The 21,186-nt window shown below is 25.6% G+C and overlaps 2 protein-coding genes across 2 annotated transcripts in view; both read right to left on the bottom strand.

The window, feature by feature from the left end:
• Positions 1-21,186, bottom strand: part of LOC132922591 (uncharacterized) — a 40,760-nt gene that overhangs the window by 4,027 nt on the left and 15,547 nt on the right. Inside the window, exons 20-34 of the mRNA XM_060986171.1 lie at positions 20,075-20,168; positions 18,695-18,755; positions 17,816-17,938; positions 17,562-17,726; positions 17,036-17,215; positions 15,918-16,123; positions 14,630-14,797; positions 14,433-14,566; positions 14,175-14,342; positions 13,221-13,377; positions 10,979-11,178; positions 10,292-10,505; positions 9,979-10,194; positions 9,027-9,194; positions 8,824-8,957 (exon numbers count right to left, since the gene is read on the bottom strand). Coding sequence (XP_060842154.1) covers positions 8,824-8,957; positions 9,027-9,194; positions 9,979-10,194; positions 10,292-10,505; positions 10,979-11,178; positions 13,221-13,377; positions 14,175-14,342; positions 14,433-14,566; positions 14,630-14,797; positions 15,918-16,123; positions 17,036-17,215; positions 17,562-17,726; positions 17,816-17,938; positions 18,695-18,755; positions 20,075-20,168 — 2,388 coding nt within the window. The remainder of the gene's footprint in view (positions 1-8,823; positions 8,958-9,026; positions 9,195-9,978; positions 10,195-10,291; positions 10,506-10,978; positions 11,179-13,220; positions 13,378-14,174; positions 14,343-14,432; positions 14,567-14,629; positions 14,798-15,917; positions 16,124-17,035; positions 17,216-17,561; positions 17,727-17,815; positions 17,939-18,694; positions 18,756-20,074; positions 20,169-21,186) is intronic.
• LOC132919174 (modular serine protease-like) lies at positions 1,519-5,141 on the bottom strand. Its single transcript, XM_060980554.1, has 5 exons — positions 4,763-5,141; positions 3,494-3,554; positions 2,465-2,581; positions 2,220-2,408; positions 1,519-1,567 (listed from the first exon to the last, which is right to left on the bottom strand). The coding sequence occupies exons 1-5, from the start codon at positions 4,806-4,808 to the stop codon at positions 1,534-1,536; spliced, it is 447 nt and encodes a 148-aa protein (XP_060836537.1). The 5' UTR covers positions 4,809-5,141; the 3' UTR covers positions 1,519-1,533.

The following is a 21,186-nucleotide window of genomic DNA, read 5'->3' as shown; positions in this document are numbered from 1 at the left end:
AATGTTGAAAAGTGGTATACTAATATTATATGTAAATATTATATCGGAATTGTAATATTTATTATAACAAAAATCAACCTTTCCTTGAGTTCCATTTGTTACATTATATCTATTATTCCAATCAACACAAACTGGTGCAACAGCATCACTAATATTAACTCTATTTGATAACACGATAAAAGCTATATCATCAGAATAGAAACGATTATATCCCAAATAGTCTTCTTTCAGATAAATTGTTTCCACCTATAAAATTGATTTATTTATAATATAATATTGTTCCTATATTTTGCTTCTAGGATTCTACTTTTAATCAAAAAACTTACATCCATTATTTGAGTAAAATCATTGTCAATAACTGTGTAATTTCTATAATATTTCCCAACAGCAATTCTATATAGACCATCGCTTATTGATATTCTATTAGATAACATACCATTTTTCCAAAAACAATGAGCCGCTAAAATTGATATAAATTAATTGTTGTAGCTATTTAAATCCGAAATACATGAATGCTTTTTACCAGAAACGACAGAATTTGGAGCAATTAGCGATCCTCCGCATATCAAGTCATACTTGGAATTCTCTTTATTAAATCGATATATTCCTACATTCCAAGGTGCTGTTCCAACATGTGCTGTCATTCCATTATCGATCAATAATCGATGTCCGATATACGATCTACCGCACTCTAAAATAATATTTGAATGTAATTACAGATGACAGTTATTAAAATGTAATAATACGACGTATAGAATAAAGAATAATTTATACTGTGGATGGTATAAGAAGATTTTAGCTCACTATTATTATAATCACATATAACAATAATTATAAAGAATAATATTTTAAAGAGCATGATAATATATCGATTTAATAAATAAATAAATGTTATTTATATTTACGAAAATTTTTTTTTTTTTAAATTTGAATAAAATCTGAAATAGTAATAAAATATAATAAGTACCAATATGTCAAACACTCAAATTTGAATTCAGCTAATCTTTATGAATGTGATTTATATATGTTGTAAGTGCATTTGAGAGAAAAACAAATATTGAACTTACACAATCTAAAGACCACAATTAACATTTAAATCATTTGATAATATAGATGGATAAATTTCTATAGCTATAAAAAAATCATAACCAATCATTTCCAAACATTGGACATATAGTATTTACTTAAGTAATTATTTTAATATTGATATTACAATACGTAACGTACTGAAACATAATTTCTCAGTTTTCGATGACCATGTTCCATTATTCTGACAAACCCTAGAACTAATGGGGTAAGCCTTATGGTATCCAATTTCACAATTCTCGACTATAGTGCGATTACTATTAATCAGTGTCCCGTGAGATAAAATTTCATCTAAACCTTCGTAAGAATATATAACTCCTTCAAGGCTTGGTAAAATGCATGTTTTCCTTAAATAATAAAACACTAAGAATTAAAATTACATTTTGACGTCACGCATCCTAATCTACCTAAATTTATAACTGGATTAATTCATTACATGTCTAATGTTCAGGAAGTTCCCTTCTTGGTATTTATTTGCCTTCTAGAATACACGACATAATTATAATAGTTTAAAAATCTAAATTTTTATTTTGCACATATTATCATCATGTTTTTTTGATAATACATCTCATGTTATTCCTGAAGCCTATACACTTATCGATATTTAACCTTTTCTGTATATCAAAATGATTCTGATAATAACATCCCAATTAATTGAAACGTGTAGTTTACACAATATAGAGGTTTTAAATAGTTTTTTTTAATAAAAATAAATAAATTTTATTTAATAAATACATTAATATATATAGATAAAATATATTTTTATCATAAAAAAAAGTTCGTGTCAATAATTCTAAGGATAATAAATCAAATTAGCTGGCATGGCTGCGTGATAGAGGAATAGAAAGAAAAAATTTAAATGCCAAAAAAATTCGTTATCTACTTAAAACTATGAATATTGGTGCTTATTGTACTTATAGGTTTATTAATAGCTCTAGATTTCATATTATATTTTCTCATTTATAAAAAATTATACAATTTAATGACAGTATTATGTTTATTGTGGTCATAATCAATTAAATAATTGAATTTTTAAAAAAATTCAAAAGTTAACTTTTATTTGAATAAAATCTCTATATAGTCTACAAATAAAGCCAATGTTATTTGTTCAGCTAAAAAAATATATTAAGTACTTTTTATTGGACTCCGTCGTTATTTGTGTTATATTATTAAGTTTTAGTGTTAATGGATCTGCAGATATATAAATAGGACCAGGACAATTTTCTTCATCAGATCCATCAGCACACTGTCTTACACCATCACATTTACTTTCTGTATTTACACAAGCCCCATATTTACACCGGAATGTATATTTTTGACACCTTAAATTTAAAATATTTATTAAAGTATAAAAATTACTTTATTAAAATCAACTCACCGAACTGTATTACATAATGCCAAAGTTTCATCAGACCCATCATTACAATCTCGAGTTCCATCACAAATTGATGTTTTATCAATACATTGGCCAGATATACATTTGTATTGGTCTCTACTTTAAAATAAAAGTAAAAACTTGAATGTAAATTATGTGTAAGGTTTTACAATCAATATTTAATATAAACTATAATATTTTATATTACATATCAAATATAGAAAGTAATAGAAAGTAATACTTTTGGTGTTTTATAATTTTTTTTTATCTAAAAATTCCAAACTTTAATCACGGGTTTACAAAATAAGTTTAGTTATATTTTTAAAAATTACACATTAAACCAAAACAAATATCATTATTTCAAGGGCAACTCAATATAAATTAAATGGTAATATACCAATATTCTACCACAACTTATAACCAAAATGAATATTTATATTTATTTGTACTAAATACATATTAAAATAAATACTAATACTGTTTAAAGTACAAAGCATTCGTTCAATATTCAGAGATATGGTTAGTTTGATGAAGTAAACCTTCTTTTCAAGATGAACCTCACCAAAATATTTTTATCTCGATTATATATTATATACAGAGAATATATAAATACATACATAAAACAAAATTAAATTATACATGTAGCGCTAGGTTCTCTTCATGATAAATAAAAAAAAGATTGAAAATATCAATTAGAACCAAAGTTATTCCAAAAGTTAGTTCTATCTGTTACAACCTTTAAATATATAATTACATTTATATACAATATACATATACTATAATAATATATATACATGAAAAGGTAGTAATCAAGAGTCTTGAGAAATGTATAAGCTTGTATATAATGTATGAAAATAAAAAATGTATAATTATTTACAATATGTGTCTACTGTACTACTCTATATCTTGTGTATTATTTGATATAGAGGACAAGGGCTCGTTGAGGATATTGAGGTCCAAGTATCTCACTGAGCTAACATATTTTTGATTTTAATTTTAATATTATAATAATTACTATTATCATATACCAACATTTTGCATGATGAAACAGTTTGTCGTTTTTCAAGTATTCTATCACAAAAAACATCTGTTCCTGAAAAATATAATTTGTAATGTTAAATAGTTTCATATTATAAATCAGAATTTTTGTTTTAAATTATTATGTTTTTATTTTATATTAAGTTGAGACAGAAACAGTGATATATAATAATAACAACACTATAACAATAACAAAACTTATAAATTATAAGTAAACAAGAGAAAAATTAATTAAATATTAATAATATAATTTAAAACTTAAATGCAAAAATAAATAATTGATGTTTGTTATTTACACTTGTGTAATAAAAATCGTTTATCGATCAAAAAGTTTTTAATATTAAAACTATTAAAAATACATCATCTTTTTTTTTCTAAAAATAAGGTCTAATATAATTATTAAAAAAAAAATTTTCTCATTGTTTAATGTCAAATATTCTGATATTGAATTAATAATTTTTATAAATTCAATAAAATTATTAATACTTGGATAATCCGGACACAATTTAAAAATGATCGTTAAAAGGTTTTAAATTGATAGCACAAAGTGTGTAATGGTCATTTTATAAATTCAATTATTGACATACGTGTAATCAAAATACGTTTGAATGTAAAAAAAGATAATACATATTTATTTTATCAATAGAAATATTACACTACAGTTTGTTAAAAATTAAAAACTGAGAAAAAAATGAAGACCAATTTTATATATGACTTTTTTTGTAGTGTACCTGTTTCGATTTAATGAAGCTCTATATATTATACAAATAACATTATCTCAGTTGTAGCTCCTAAATATTTTATACAAATAGCCAAATGGGTAAGTATAATATAAAAACCACGTACTTTCTCATGTTATTTTTAATTACAAAAATTTAACCCGAGTAAAAGTAATACAATAATTTTATTTTAAGTCTTTTTTTAGGTTTTTGTTTTAATTTATTAGTATATATCATATTATACTAAATAATAATACAAATATACTTAAATTTAATACATGTGTATACGGTTATACAATATTATTTATATTGACAACATTTTTTATCACATCACTTTAATTTTGCTTAATTAATATAATATATTTATGTATGGCAAATTTTTGTTTTCAACAAATTATATTTTTTTATTAATAACTAAAAGCATTTCAATATAGATGGAAACATTTTTACCTACACATTACTTTATATCACCAACTTGACTATCTATTTAATGTTATTTATATTTATATTGTAAACAATATTATAAAATATTTCAAGTACGTACCAAAAATTAAACATGAATATATGAACCAGGAATACGTAACCTTCATGGCTAACGATGAATTAATATTGAAGCGAAACTTTATAATATATTATATAAATCATGTAAACATCACTAAACAATATTCTACAAACTTGTACTTATATAATATATTATCTCACTGTTATTGAAATTAATTAATATTGAACTATATCAGTAAGGAACATCATTTTCAAAACGATCTGTATGTACTGTATGAACGATTATAATAACACAATTATTACAACTACACAACACATAATTTTAAGTCTTCTAGATTAGTATTGCAAAATTCAAGTTATCAGTCGGTGTTGATAATAATTCTTGTGTATTACCTATACGAGCAACTTCGTTCGTATGCTCGACCAAATAAAAGACTACGTAGATAGATAATTAAAATTAAGTGAGTAAAAAAAATTGTTTTAAAATTCAGTGTACAGCCCTACTACTACATCCAGAAACTAATTTCGACGTAAATATACAGTATTAAATGTAAAACTAGTTATTTCGATTTAATGGGTATGCGTATACATAAATGTTATAAACAGTTTACATGTACATATAAGTATTGTTTAAAATGTATTATATTGTTAAATAATTTATATTTATTAACGTAACTAATTTATTTATTGGTTTGGTACCCCATATCCATTTTTTTTTAATAAAAACTATTACATTCTCATATAAGTATTATAACAAAATTAAAAAATTCTAACCTAATTTTTAAGATATTAAATATTACTATGTAGTTGTAGTAAATATAATAAAAATTGTTGTATATTATTTTCCGTTTCTTCTATAATTTATAAATTCGCCTAAACGTTCAATTAAGTACTTGCACAAATGATGTATAAGAGGTAATTTTTGGGTTATTTACCCAAATGAATAACGCCATGTCAAACACCTAGTGTGGCCGTTAAATCTATATATTTTTATTAGTTTCAACATTTCGTGTAACAAAAAATGAATACTTATGTGAATAAATACCAATGAGCAATCCTCAGTAGATTTCGTCAATATGGTCAAGACTAAAAAGATTTTGAATCTCCATTTTTATTTTTACCAATAAAATTATAAAACAGATTATTATTTACTAAAATACTGGTACGTATACATTATTATTAAATTTTCACTTTAGATAGATTAAATTAATATATTAAACAATTTTTTATTTATTAGATTTATTCATTGTTGTCATATATTAACATAATGACATTAAAAAATGATTTTAATTTTGTATTCTCGTATTGTTGACATTGATATAAGTTTCTAAAAACTAAACATGAACAAAAAAACCGAGAATGCATCACCTTAGTGGGTAATGGTAAGCTCTAATTAAATCAAAAATATTTTTAATTATAAACCATAAATGACAATACAATGATTATTCCAAATTAACGACATTTATTACTAAATAATATATAGTAAAATATACTATGGTTTTTTATAATAAATTGTATATAATAAACACAGATAAACACAACTTGAAAATTAATACATTTTCAACTTTATAGTTTAAAAAATATTCAGTCGATAATAGCAACATATATTTTATTACTATACACAGAGTTTCGGATCTCTATAATACAATATCATGATATTGGTATGTAAACGGTGTTGGTTAGTACATCTCTTACCAGCTATATGTGTTTACATGATCAATTGAAGGACAAACTACATAGACAGATGGCAATGAAAATAAGTGAGTAAGTACAAACTTGTTTTAAAATTGAATGTATTATTATACTGCTACATCAAATTCCGCTAATTTTGTTTTATGTATCAAATCGTGTATTAATTAATACGCGTGTGACTGATTTTTCGCATTATAATTTAAAGGCAAACAAAAAAACATTTACTGTCAATCATTTTTGAATACCTAACTAAATTTATTTAACTATATAAAAATTGTAAATACAACACTGTAGTGTACTTTTATATAGTTCTTTTTGTGTCGAGCCTGTTTTTATCGTCCACGAAATACCGAAAGCCTTCGAAAGGTGAAGTAATCTGACGTCACAACCGTGTTGATTCTTTACCGTGGTGGGGTCTACCCTCCAACCACGTCATTCATTGACCAGTGATTTATTTTTCTTATTCTACACGGCCTATCTACCGTTCATATCTTATACGGCTTTATATGTTCAACCGTTTGCCTTGTAAATAAATCCGATAGATAACCGTCCGAAATTGGTATAAATAATAACAGCTTGTAATACAGAATTCGAAATAGATTATTTGTGTACACTTCTGAATTGAAAAAAATGTTTAATATTTGATTTCAATTATAATATTATACTATTATTATTTATTAGAAAAATGAAAATTTGTATGCCGTAATATATGAATTTAATAAACTCACTATTTAACTTATTCAGATACGTATTTTTAAATAACTTTTGTCAAGCTTTATTGAATACATATTCTGAATAAGGATTCTGAAAATAAAAAAATATTGTTCAAAAAACGTACCATAAACTTTTGTTTAAGCATCAATAAAAAAATGTAATTAAGTTTTATTTAAACAAATATATGTGCAAAGATAAACTGTCAAAAATTGTGACACAAAAGTAATAATCTATTCATAAATAAATATTTCAATATTGTGTTCGATTACAATGAAAATATAATTATTTGATATTAATCATTATTTGTATACAGCATACTAAGCCATTGAATGTGAAACTTAATATCTGTAAAAACCGATATTGAATTGTTTGCATGTGGATCGTTGACACTCATTACTCCAGTTAAATAATAAGAATTAGAATGTAAAAACATTAAGCCTGCGCCACTGTCACCTTTACGAGCCCCTTGTTCTGAAATAAAAAAAATTTTTATTTAAACCACAAAAATATAGATATATAAAATCATTCTAAAAATCATTAAAGGGGCCTTGCAACTGCCATCAATTTTATCTCAAAAAACCTTAAATTTTGATAAAATTAATGTTAATTATTTAAGATGTCAAATTTTGATTCTAAACAAAATTTTAAATCAGTATAGCATTGTCTTTTGATTGTACTTTGTAAAAATTAAATCTTATATTATAATATAATATATGTAACGAAACCCCTTTATAATTCAAATTTGAAATTCTAAACGTACACAATGCCGAATATAATAAGTATATATGCTTAGTAGATAAAAAATGCTTAAGTTTAATAAGATTAATCGTTGATCAAAAATAGTAAGTAATAATTATAATCAATGGTAATACTCTTAACTATGTATATAATTGAAGTTTATTTGTTGGAAAAAATTGAAAAAATGATTTCAAATATTAGTATTTAAATACTGTATTACCTAATTTAGACCCGGCACAAAACTTATCAATAGTCACAAACAATTCAAATCCATTTTTATACATGCTTCGACAAGAACGATGGTCGATGTACGGTAAACTGGCTTCTAATAAAATGAGACTTGACACGTTTTTTTCTGTTTTACCCCAACTAAAAATCTGTGAAAGTATAAAATAGTTTTATAATCTTTATATAAAATTACTCACGTTTAATATAAACATGTTAATGTTGGTAATAACTAATAAGTATAATTAGTCAATTAAAATCTGATTAATTAAAGTTTTATTATTTTGTTAATTAAACCAATATATATTAAAATTAAAACAATGTTAAATTTAATGATTTTACAATTTAAATTATTAGATATTTTTTCTTTTGTATAATACATAGAAATTCATACAGCCACTTACCTAATATTAACCTATCATACATTAGTAATGGTAATATAGTAACTGTAATTTAAATAATAATTTTGATTTATACTTTATAAACAAACAAACCTTTCCTTGGGCTCCATTTGTTACATTATATCTACTATTCCAATCAACGCAAACTGGTGCAACACCTACACTAATAGAAACTTTGTTTTTTAACATGATAACAGCTATATCTTCAGCATGAAACCCCTTAGTTCCATAATAATTTTCTTTTATATAAATTGTTTTCACCTATAAAATGGTTTTATTTATAATATATATTATTATTAGTTTTTAAGACACTACTTTTAAATTAATAACTAACATCAATTATTTGGGTAAATTCATTGTCAATTACTGAGTAATCTCTATCATATTTTCCAACAGCAATTCTATATAGACCATCGTTAATTGATAATCGTTTAGACAGCATATCTTTTTGCCAAAAACAATGAGCCGCTAAAAATGTTATTTATTTTAACAATGATCTATCTTTTTGAGGTCTTAAATATAATGCTTATTTTTTACCAGAAACAATTATATTTGAACTAATTAATGATCCTCCGCATATCATGTCATACGTGAAACTCTCTTTATTTAATTGATAAATTCCAGCATTCCAAGGAGCTGATCCAACATCAGCTTTGATACCACTATCGATCAATGTAGCTTTATTTGAATATACTTTACCACAATCTAAAAATTTAAATAAATACAAATATTTATAACAATAATTAATACATATTATCACCTATATAATAGAGAATAAAACGCGATGTTGAAAGCTTAAGAGGATTTCACGCAATGTTATAAAAACGCACGAAGAAGAAATTATAAAGAATAATCTTATTGAATGCGTGACATATAAATTTGTTCTATTAAGTTTTAAAAAAAAAATGTTTTTGTTTCAGAAAAGAATATAAAATAATAAAATACAAAAACAAATATGGCGCTCATATTCTCTTAGTAATGTATATTAAACAATTATACCTGACAAAACAATTATTTATTCATCTTAAATTTTAACTATTATAAATATTATAATACATACAACCAAATAATAAAAATAATATAGTTAGATAAGTATAAATAAATGACTTGTAATAAAATAAATATAATTACATGAAATGCATTTTTATAGCTGATCACTCCTAGGGATAAATCCCTCGAATATGTATATTCATAATTATTATAATAAGTTATTTATATGTAACACATACATATATAAATGTAATAAGCATTTGGATAGTGTAATAGTTCATTAAATTAGTGAAATATACAGAATGCAGCAAATGTTTGCTATTCCTCATGGCCAATTATTGTCCGTAAGAGTGGTTTATACGAACAGTAATAATCGCCGTCACAGTTACCAGTGCAGCATTCGTTAAAGTTTGTTGTACATACGTCGAAAAGAAGACAGCGATAATCCAGTATATAGGTAAACCAAAAATGTATGAATATAATTTAAAAATACAATTACATGGAATGCAAGTATGTAGTTGATTATTCCATGCTCCATTAGACTGACAAAGTAATTCAATTGGAGTCTCTTCTTGTCCATTTGGTATTATATGGGTTGGCTTACATAATGGTATAGCTTTTGTACCAAATATTGATGGATTTGAACAATTTGCATAATCACCATTTAGAGTACATTTAATATCTAAGCTATCCGATAATAAAGGTGGACACATTTCTATAAAAATAAATACATTTTAGTTAGAAATAATCAATCATCGGCCATATAACATTTAAATAAATAACTATTGCAGCATACACTATGCATGACTTACTAAAACACAATTTTTGAGGATTCGATTTCCATTTTCCATTTCCCTGGCAAACCCTAAAACTACTCGGGAATGCCTTATGATATCCAGTTTCACAGTCCTCAATTACAATATGATGTGAATTAATTGATGTCCCGTGAGATAAAATTTCATCCGAACCTTCATAAAAATATATAATGCCTTCGGCAATTGGTAAAACACAAGAATTTGTCGTAACCTGGTATAATATTAATAATAAAAAATTTAATTATTAATTTTTTCTAATCTGATGGTTCGGAAACAGAAGTTAAATTTCACATATCCATGTCAACTTAATATATGAAAATTTAAATTAATACCTATTTAGAAACAAGCATACGATCATCATCATAAAAAAGTCCGTGATATTATTAAACATTTATTTTAATTACCAAGTAGAATAATAATTATGATTATGAAACAATTAATTGTACAGAATAGACAACGCATCATTTGTTTATGTAAAAAACTACTCAAACGTAATAATAATTAGTAAATCTTATAGCACTTAGATACTATCTAAGTACTATAAATTATGTCATGTTAAATTTAATTTAAATGAAAAAATTGTTATAAATGAACTTTTATAAATTGTTACACAAAAGTAAAAATCTACTACTATAATTACTGATTTCAATTACACACATAAATCAATTATTTTTATATAATTACCATCGTATTGTCACTTTTATTAGAAGTATATTTATTATACATTTCACGAAGCCATTTAATGTGGCGCTTAACATCTGTGAAAACTGCTATGGAATTGTTTGTGTTTGGATCCTTGAGACTCACTATCCCGGTTAAATAATAAAAAGCAGAATGTAAAAACGTTAAACCTGCACCGCTGTCACCTTCACGAACTCCTTGTCCTGAAATAAAAGATATTTATTTTAAAGACAACAATATTAATCATACAACCACTGTTGAGCATTGGGTATTACAATTACATAGAGTTATATGAGAGATGATATGCCAAGCGGCTTATTCAGTTTGTTGTTGATTTTATACTTGAATAATAATCATATTAATTAAATAAATTGAACAATAAATTATTTTGTATTTGAGCAAATAATTCTAATAATTCTAATAAGTTTAACATATAAATTAATAATAACTAATAATTTTCAGATTTACACTCCTAAACTCACACAGTGTTGTATGATATGATGAGTAAACGATTTTATTAGATCATAAAACTAAAGTTGAATAATTTATATTATTATTTATTAAAATAGGTAGTTATATATATATATATTTATACAATATACATATAATATATTATAATATATATCTCAATGATAATAATATAATAACAATGTTAATGTTGGTGCCCGATAAGCCGATGGACTATTTTCGTGCAGACACTGTTGATGGTCTGGCTGTGCGTCTATCCCGGTCCCGCGTGCCTTATTTAGTCCACCGGCTTATACATTTTGTTCGAGCCGTTCTCCGTTCCCCGAGGCCTCTCAGTTCCAGTCTGATTTGCGTGACATCCGTGTTATTAATTGTGCTATTTCGTGACGACAATAACCATTTCGGCCTGACTGAACGTGATCCGCCAACGGGGGTTTTCATCTACGTAGTCCACCCGTAAAACTCTGCATGATCCGGTCCGAACCGGACCAGACCGTGGTCCAATCTAGTCCGGTCCTAACATACAAAAACTATTAAATCATCGGTTTGGTCTGGTTCAATATTTTATAGAAGTAATTCAGTCCAGTCTTCAGTTAAAGTGCATTATTTTCAGTCCGGTTCGATTTCAAAAAAAAACAAAAATGAAAATAGTTCAGTCCGGTTCGGTTCGGTCCAATTACGGTTCTTAAAATCTAAATAAGTTATTGTTACGTCATACTATTGATTATAAATACTATAGATAGCTCACTTCAAAATAAAATCTGTCCAGTGTAATACAAAATGCATTATTGTCCGGTCTGGTCTAATATTGACTAAATCTTACGGTCCGAAATGTATCTACTCTATATGAATAAATTGAATAACTGGTCCGGTCCGGTCTATAAATAATACGTAGCCATGGGTTCGGTGCAAATTTGGTCTTCTGTTTTACTTTTAAGTGTGGTCTGGTCCGAATTCGGTCCCTTTTTTAATTGTTAAGTCCGGTCCGATCTTTAAAATAACGGACCGTGCAGAGCACTAGGCCGTAGTGTCTTGTTCTCTTCGTAAAACCTTTTTGTTAGCCATAGTTCGTGCTTGTCGAAAATGTCTGCGATTTACAACTCACACTTATTCGCACCGACAACGTGCCTACTTCTATGTTCGTGCCGTTTCACGTTTCGGCAGTTCGATCTTCATTAGTTCATCAGCCACCGACTATCATCATTTTATATTCTACTCACGGTCAAGCCACCAACCGGAATCACGCGCGTTGAAGGTTAGGGTACTGTTTAATTATTATTCATTTAAGTATATATTATCGTTTTCGGCCGTTGCCACCTAGTACGTAAGACAATTATCAATATTATACTATCTCATTTGATTTCGCATACGTTTGATTATCGGCGTTTTAAATATTGTTATCATCATTTTATTATTTTTACATTATAATCATTATTATAATCATCTGTACTTTCAGTACTTCACATGACAAATATTTTGTTTATTATTATTTTAATAAATTATTTCTACATTTCCTTATAAAACCATTTTTTTTTATGTCCGTCCTATGCCTTGAATTATAATACAGTTAACTATCAACATACGGATAGTGCTCGTACATGTCCGAGATGAACAGTAGTCAACGCAACACATAAGCAATCGCCTGTGAGCAGACAATTATACCTGAAGACATCACTAAAAATGCCACACTGTTGCACTGGGTATAAAAGTAAATTGTATTTGTTTAAAACAAATTGAAACATAGATTTCAAATAATAATAATTAAATATTTTATTACCTGATGTAGATCCGGCACAAAATTTATCAAAAGTCACAAACTTTTTAAATTCATTGGTATACATGCTTCGACAAGAATCACGGTCGATGTACGGTAACGTGGCTTCTATTAAAATGGGACTTGACACGTCTTTTTCTGTTTTTCCCCAACCAACAATCTGTAAAATTTATAAGGTGGTTTAATGATAGATAAGATTAATCTGTTTTAATGTAACTGTATAAATATTGGTAATGATTAATTATTGTAAGAAGTTAAGGAGACGCTACACCAGCATATTTTGTTTTCTCTGTCTACCTCCCACATAATATAGGGACAAAGATACTCGGTATTTCCACGATTACGACTCTCTGGTTCAGTTTATGACAAAAGCACCTATTTTATATTTTATAAAAAAAGAGTATTTCCTTTTAATTAACCGGATAGATATTTAATATTTACAATTTTGAATAAATTATTAATGGTTAAAAATAATCGAAATTATTTTAAATTAAAACATGCTTATAATTATAAAAAATGTAAATATATAAAATCTATGCGATCAATGCACAGGAAATACTCTTTTTATAAAATATATAATAGATGCTTTTTGCCCTAAACTGAACTAGAGTGTCGTAATCGTAAAAATACGGAGTATCTTTTTGCCTGTATTGTGTAAGAAGTAGACAGAGAAAAAAAATGCTGGTATAGCGGACCCTTAATTAAAATCCAATGGATTAAAATATTATTATTTTGAAAATCAAACAAGTATGAAATAAGAATAATATTTATTGGTTTTGTAATTTGAATTATGATATATATTTTTCAAGCGTTATTCTGTACACAATACTATAGAAGAGTCTCTTCAGTAGTCGCCCACCTTATAAATTATAAAAGGTGTTTGGTGATATAGTACTTATGTCTTATCTCTAGATAAATCATAACTGTAATATTTATTTCCACAAAAAAAGAACTAACCTTTCCTTGAATTCCATTTTTTACATTATATCTACCGTTCCAATCAACACAAACTGGTGCAACAGCACTACTTATATTAGCTCTGTTTGACAATACGATAAAAGCTATATCATCAGAATAGAACCGACTATATCCATGATAGTCTTCTTTCAGATAAATTGTTTCCACCTATAGAATTGATTTATTTATAATATTATAATATACATTTATACCTATTTTTAGTTTCTAAGATTCTACTTTTAAACTATAAAAACTTACATCCATTATTTGAGTAAAATCATTGTCAATAACTGTGTAATTTCTATAATATTTCCCAACAGCAATTCTATATAGACCATCGCTTATTGATATTCTATTAGATAGCATACCATTTTTCCAAAAACAGTGAGCCGCTAAAATTGATATAAATTAATTGTTGTAGCTATTTAAATCCGAAATACATGAATGCTTTTTACCAGAAACGACTGAATTTGGAGCAACTAGTGATCCTCCGCATATCAAATCATACTCGGAAGTCGTTTTATTAAGCCTATATATCCCTACATTCCAAGGTGCTATTCCAACATGTGCTGTCTTACCATTATTGATCAATAATTGGTGTCCGACATACGATCTACCGCACTCTTAAATAATAATTAAATGTAAATGCAAATGACAACAATCAATATGTAATAATACCTATTGAATAAAGAATAAATAATATTTTTTAAGGCTTAAGAGGATATCAGTGCACTTTTATAAAATCAACCATTACAATAATATTATAAAGAATAATATTTTTGAGGGTATGATATATCGAGTTAATAAATATTACCTAAAATCAATGTTTTAATGTTAATTTAAACATTAGAAAATATTTTTTATTTTAAATTTTATTGTAAAGTGAATTGTTAATGAAATGCATCTTCTATTATTTAATAACAGTGAATTTTACTCAAATTTTACTCTAAAATCATTGTAAAAAACGTTTTTGTGAATACGATTATATATGATGTAATTGAATTTAATAAAAAAAAAACAAATATTATTGTTATATTCTCTATAGAAAACAATTAATATTTAAACTATCTGATAATAAAGATAGTCACATTCATATAAAAATAAACCAAAGATTCCAAACCTAATGGCCATGGTCGAAACCGGGACGTGGTCCATATATTAACATTATTAATGTATACATTTAAAAATAAAATAAAATTATGAATATTTTTATATATTTTTTTATTATATACCTAATAACCCTTTATGGTCACAATAAAATGTAATAAATAAAAAATGGGTTATAATTACTACTATTAATTACAGTTATTTTAAATATAAAATATAGTATAAAACTAAATGTTAAACGTGATTAATTGTATGGATAAGACTATCCAGTTTTAATGCAGAAATTTACTCTCTCGTGGACGACAAGTAATGTTAAAAAATACATTAAATTATCTAACTATAAACTTGTGATAGAGTTGAATAAAGTATTTTTCTTAACAAACAATCATTTTTAAAATTGTTCTTTTTATAATAACTGACGTATGTACACATATAATACACATACGTATATTATAAGTGTATACCTACTATTCGTTATTATAGTGAGCCTTGAAAATATTTTTACAAAATTGGTGGTCAACACAACTAAAACAGTTGGGAACCGCTGAGATAAACAAAGTATAACCAAATATTGGACATAAAATATTTACATAAGTAATATTATTATAGTATAAAATATTAAAGTACATAACTTACTGAAACATGATTTCTCAGATTTCGATGTCCATGTTCCATTATTCTGACAAACCCTAAAACTCTTGGGGTAAGCATTATGATATCCAATTTCACAGTTCTCAATAACAGTGCGATTGTAATTAATCAATGTTCCGTGAGATAAAATTTCATCTGAATCTTCGTAAGAATATATAACTCCTTCAAGGCTAGGTAGAATGCAAAAACTCCTTGAAAGATAAAATTTTAAGAATAAAAATCCTATTTTTTATAATAAACATAAAATATAATCAAGTTAATTTGATAAATTAAAATAAATTAAATACATAAAAAATATATAAATATTATTGTAAGAGTTTAAAATACCGAATTTTTTACATATTAATATCTAGTTTTTTTGAAAATACGTCCCATATTATTCCTGAAATACAAGGACACAAGGTAATTTGAAATTTAACCTTTTTTTTACATCAAATTTATTCTGATAAAACATCCCAGATGATTCTTAATGATTATAATATATATATATATATATAATATATTAAATTTGCTTCTACTTTTGGGTTTAAATCAAACATAACAAGTAAATGTCGATTGCGCCTTGTTCTTGGAACACATTTTATAATGAAAAAAAAAATAAATATTGACTTTTTCAATACATTTATTTTATATATATTGAAAAAAATGTTATTAATGTTACTTGAAAGCAAAAATAAAAGTACCTACCTACTTAAAAAACCATGCCAAAAAAGAAGAAAAAAAAACCAAAAGAAAATTTCTTGATTAGAATACATCGAAGTTATGCTGATATATAGCTTCGTTATAGAGCAAAGAAAAAAATAGCTAATTCGAACAAAATATGTTCTCTACGTCTTATAACTATGAATAGTGACGCTTTTGAAACTTATAGCCTTATAGCCTTATAGCTGTAGATTTCATATTGTATTTTATCAATTATAAAAAATTACACAATTTTGACAATATTATGTTTACTAGAATCCTAATTAACTAATTGATTACATTTTTACGAAAATTCATAAGTTTTCTTGTGTTTAAAAAATTTCCAAATAGTTCATAAATACTACATATTATGTAATATAACTTATTAAGTTATTTTTATGGATAAAATAAATAAAAAATACATTTTAGTAGTCTGTGTTGTTTGTTCAGTAACATGTTTTGCTGGTTTAAGTGTTGATATAGGTATTGTATTAGAACCAACACATTTTTCTTCATCAGACCCATCCTTACAATCTCGAGTTCTATCACAAAATGATGTTCCATTAATGCATTGGCTAGATGTGCATTTGGACTGGTCTTCGCTTTAAAAAAAAAAAAAAAACTTAAATATAAATATGAATAATATTTTAAAATCAACTATTAGTTTATAATTTTCTATACTATTCTATACTACATATCATTTATGTCATTATTCATTAATTAGGTATTATAAAAAATATTAAAAGCATAATATCATAACAAATATGTATATATAATACCTAAAATAAATTTAGTATAAATTTAATAATACTTTGGTTATATACATATTATAATATGTATGTACATCATATTATATAGAAATAAATATTTGGTGATATGTTTTTTAGTTTGATGAAGTAAATGTTATATAATTATAAATAAAAGTAAGTATATTTAAAAACCGCTTACGGACAATTAGATGAACCATTGTAATGTTGAGTACTATTTATTGTGTTTTGTATACATTCGGGTAAGTTTTCGTCAGATCCGTCGACACAATCGTTTTTACCATCGCATATTGCGCTTTTATCTACACAAGCTCCATAATTACATCGATATTCATAAGTTTGGCATCTACATTATACAAATATAATATATATACAAAATGCAATTATAACTATTTATTGTCGCTATACGCTATATTCATATATTTTATTCCATACGTTTGCTTAGCACACAAATCGTTTGTCTCGTCTGAACCATCTGAACAATCTGGTTGACCGTCACAAATATCCGACGTCTCGATGCACAGTCCATTTGAACAATTAAACGCGTCCTCGAAGTCTCTGTAATTGTATAAATTCAAAATTCAAGTATACAACAAAAATGATTTAAAGTGACTATTAATTATATCGTAATAGCTATGCAACTATTAGCTATTAGTTCGTGAAGCAATTTTTTTTTTAATTAATGGATTTTAGTGGTAACCCGTGTTTTTTTATTTCATTTAACAGTTTTCATTTACACTTCAGTTATAAGTCCGCATACCGTATAAGCGAAGTGTTGTTAAAATCGATGAGAAAATTCTAACACTGTTCTAATATTACTCTCCAAATCCAACTACCATCCAGTCTTAATACTAAAAAAAAAACACTAGTAAATATAATTATTTTTAATTGCATTATAGTGTTTTCATACAAACAGATTAAGTACATAATTATTACGCGAATTAACAAAACACACTTCGATCTCCTCGGTCTAACCAGTAATAGCGGTCGTTACCTCACTATCCACCATGGATACAAGACTTCCTCTCGCGTTACCTTCAAAGCCATGATTTTTTTTTTATAATAGTAGAAAGGTAAAATATAAATTTAAAAGTAAAGTAAAACACAATAGCTCTATAAGAGAAATTCATAAAAAATGTATCAAGACTGAAATGTATAAATGTATAATAATTTACAGTAGGTGATAGCTTGTGTATAATTTAATATAGTGATTGTTTATATTTTTGGACACGGCTCCCCCCAGAGCTATCCTATTTTGTATAGGTACTTATATGTTATAATTACATAATAACAATTAATTTTATAGTTACCAACACTGAGCATGATGATACTGTTTGTCGTTTTTCAAGTTTTCTATCACAAAAAACGCCTATTTAAAAAAAAAATTGTATGATGTTAAGAATGGTAATATTATAAATCAGAATTTTCTATTTTCTATTAACATGATTCTATATTATATTAATTTGATACAGAAAGATTTATCATCGGTTGGTTTCTATCTTAATCTCATATATTAATTTAACAACTTTTTTTTTTAAAATGCAAATTTGTTATAATTATACTTAAGAAAAATTAATAAAATAATTTAAAACAATTAAATCCACAAATTTTTTCTTTATTAATTAAAGGTCTAATAAAATTATTTAAAAATAAAAATGTATAATGTTTGTTGGTATGACCCTTTTTGACGCATTATATACACTCCATAAATAACATGGAAAAATTCGTGATCAGCCTCTCAAACTCAAATATGTTGTTTCATAATATTCTATAATGGTGGCTTTATAAATTTTATTGGCGTAGGTTACATAAAAATACGTCTGAATATAAAATGAACTGATAATATTTTTTATATTTTTCTGAGAAAAAAAATTAAGATCAACTCCACATATGACTTTTTTTTTCGTGTGATTGTTTTAATTTAATGAATAGTATAACAAGCAAGGTCACGCAAAACGATTTTAAGAACATATGAACAATTAAAATATTTTTTTAAACTAAATATCAACGAATAATCATCAAGTATTAAACAGACAAAAATTATCAAATTAATGTTAATATATTATGCACCTAAACTAACCTTTTTGTATATTAATACATTAATAAAATAATAAAATTACAATAATAATTTTCTTAACCATGTTAGAAATAATTTAATATATACATAATATTTTCATGGCACGCTAGAAAAAAAAATTTATGGTACATAGTGTTCAAATAATGTGCCACCCCTATTCTATCTATTATACAAATAATATTATTTTTTGTTATAGTTCCAAAATAATTTTTACACATAGATAATTACAAATCTACAACATAATTAACCACATATTTTTATCATGTTGTTTTTACTTAACACATTTAAAGTGTAGTAATACAACATTTTTATTATAAGTACGCTTTATCTTAATTAATAAGTATATTATAATTTATTAAATAATGATACAAATATAATTTAATACAGTTTTAGCAAGCCATACGGTATTAAAATATTAATTTTATAAGTTTTTAGAATTGGTGAAATTTTATTGTATGAAGTATAATTGATTTAGAAAAAATTGTATTTTTTAATAATTATTAAAAACACTTCAATATAGATAAATACATGTTTACTTATTTTTTTTTTATAAAACCAAATATTCAATGTTATATATTTTTATATTATTATTACTTATTGATACTACGAGTACGTACCAAAAAATAAACATAAATATATTAACCAGGAATACGTCACCTTCATGGCAAATAATGACGAATTAATATTGAAGCAAAACTGTATAATATATAAAATAAGTCAAATAAACGTTACTATACATTAAACAATATTTTACGGACACATATGTATTATTTTAATGTAATGTATTTTACATATTGAACTTCGTCAGAAAAGTACATTATTTTTAAAATAATAATAATTTTATCTAATAATATGTACCATACTATTATAATATACACGATTATAATAACACGATTACAACTACACAACACATAATGCTAGTTTTTCTAAATTGGTATGACAGAATTCGGAATATTAGTCGTTGTTTAAAATTATTATTGACTATCTATACGCGGAGCTACGTTCGTATGATCTACCAAAAGACAAACTACTTAGGTATAGGAAATGGAAATTAAGTGAGTAAGCAAAATCGTTTTAAAATTAATTGTACAGTCCTACTGCTACATCTAGCACCCAATTATATTTCGACGTAGATATACATAATTAACTTAAAAACTAGTTATTCTGATTTAATAGGCAGGTATGCGTATCAAGCGCGATGGAAGTGGTACGAAGCCAAGTAAAAAAAAAAAAGCGTGGTAGCCACTAAGGCACTAACTTATAGTATCAGTAAACCGAGTTGTATCATTGAAAACTGTTTTAATTCGTGCATAATATCGGTCAACTCAACAGGACAAACAACTAAACATATAAAGTCGTATAAGATATCAATCGATCAGAAATATTGGGTAGATGGAAACAGGTAGGAATTGCGTCTCGCAAGCAGATTGGTTAGACGACATAAACCTTATACGTTATAATACAATATTATTATGTCCTCCGATCCATCGCTTATCAACCCCACAATACTCTCATTGCTGCTTCGGCGGTGACCTCAACGTATGATGAGTGACGACGACGCCGGACCCACGGACGATTGATGACTGCGACGGTGCGCTACGTGTGTAACATCTACATATTACATTTAGTGTTTGCAGTTACGCCATCGTTATAAATATTATTAATAAATAAAAATAATCAAAATTCATCTTTAGGTTTAACAAAGTAAAATAAAATGGTGACCTTTTTT

The sequence above is a fragment of the Rhopalosiphum padi genome, chromosome 2 (genome assembly GCF_020882245.1).
Source record: "Rhopalosiphum padi isolate XX-2018 chromosome 2, ASM2088224v1, whole genome shotgun sequence".
NCBI classification, from domain to species: domain Eukaryota; kingdom Metazoa; phylum Arthropoda; class Insecta; order Hemiptera; family Aphididae; genus Rhopalosiphum; species Rhopalosiphum padi.
This window is presented reverse-complemented; position numbering and strand designations above follow the sequence as displayed.

What these genes read in the sequence shown, in the direction of transcription:
- LOC132919174 (XM_060980554.1), bottom strand. Translation starts at nt 4,808, where the DNA reads ATGAAGGTTACGTATTCCTGGTTCATATATTCATGTTTAATTTTTG. An exon ending in ACTGTTTCATCATGCAAAAT is followed by an intron (nt 2,582 to 3,493) that starts GTTGGTATATGA and finishes TTTATTTTAAAG; the next exon opens with TAGAGACCAATACAAATGTA. An exon ending in ACGACGGAGTCCAATAAAAA is followed by an intron (nt 1,568 to 2,219) that starts GTACTTAATATA and finishes CGTGTATTCTAG; the next exon opens with AAGGCAAATAAATACCAAGA.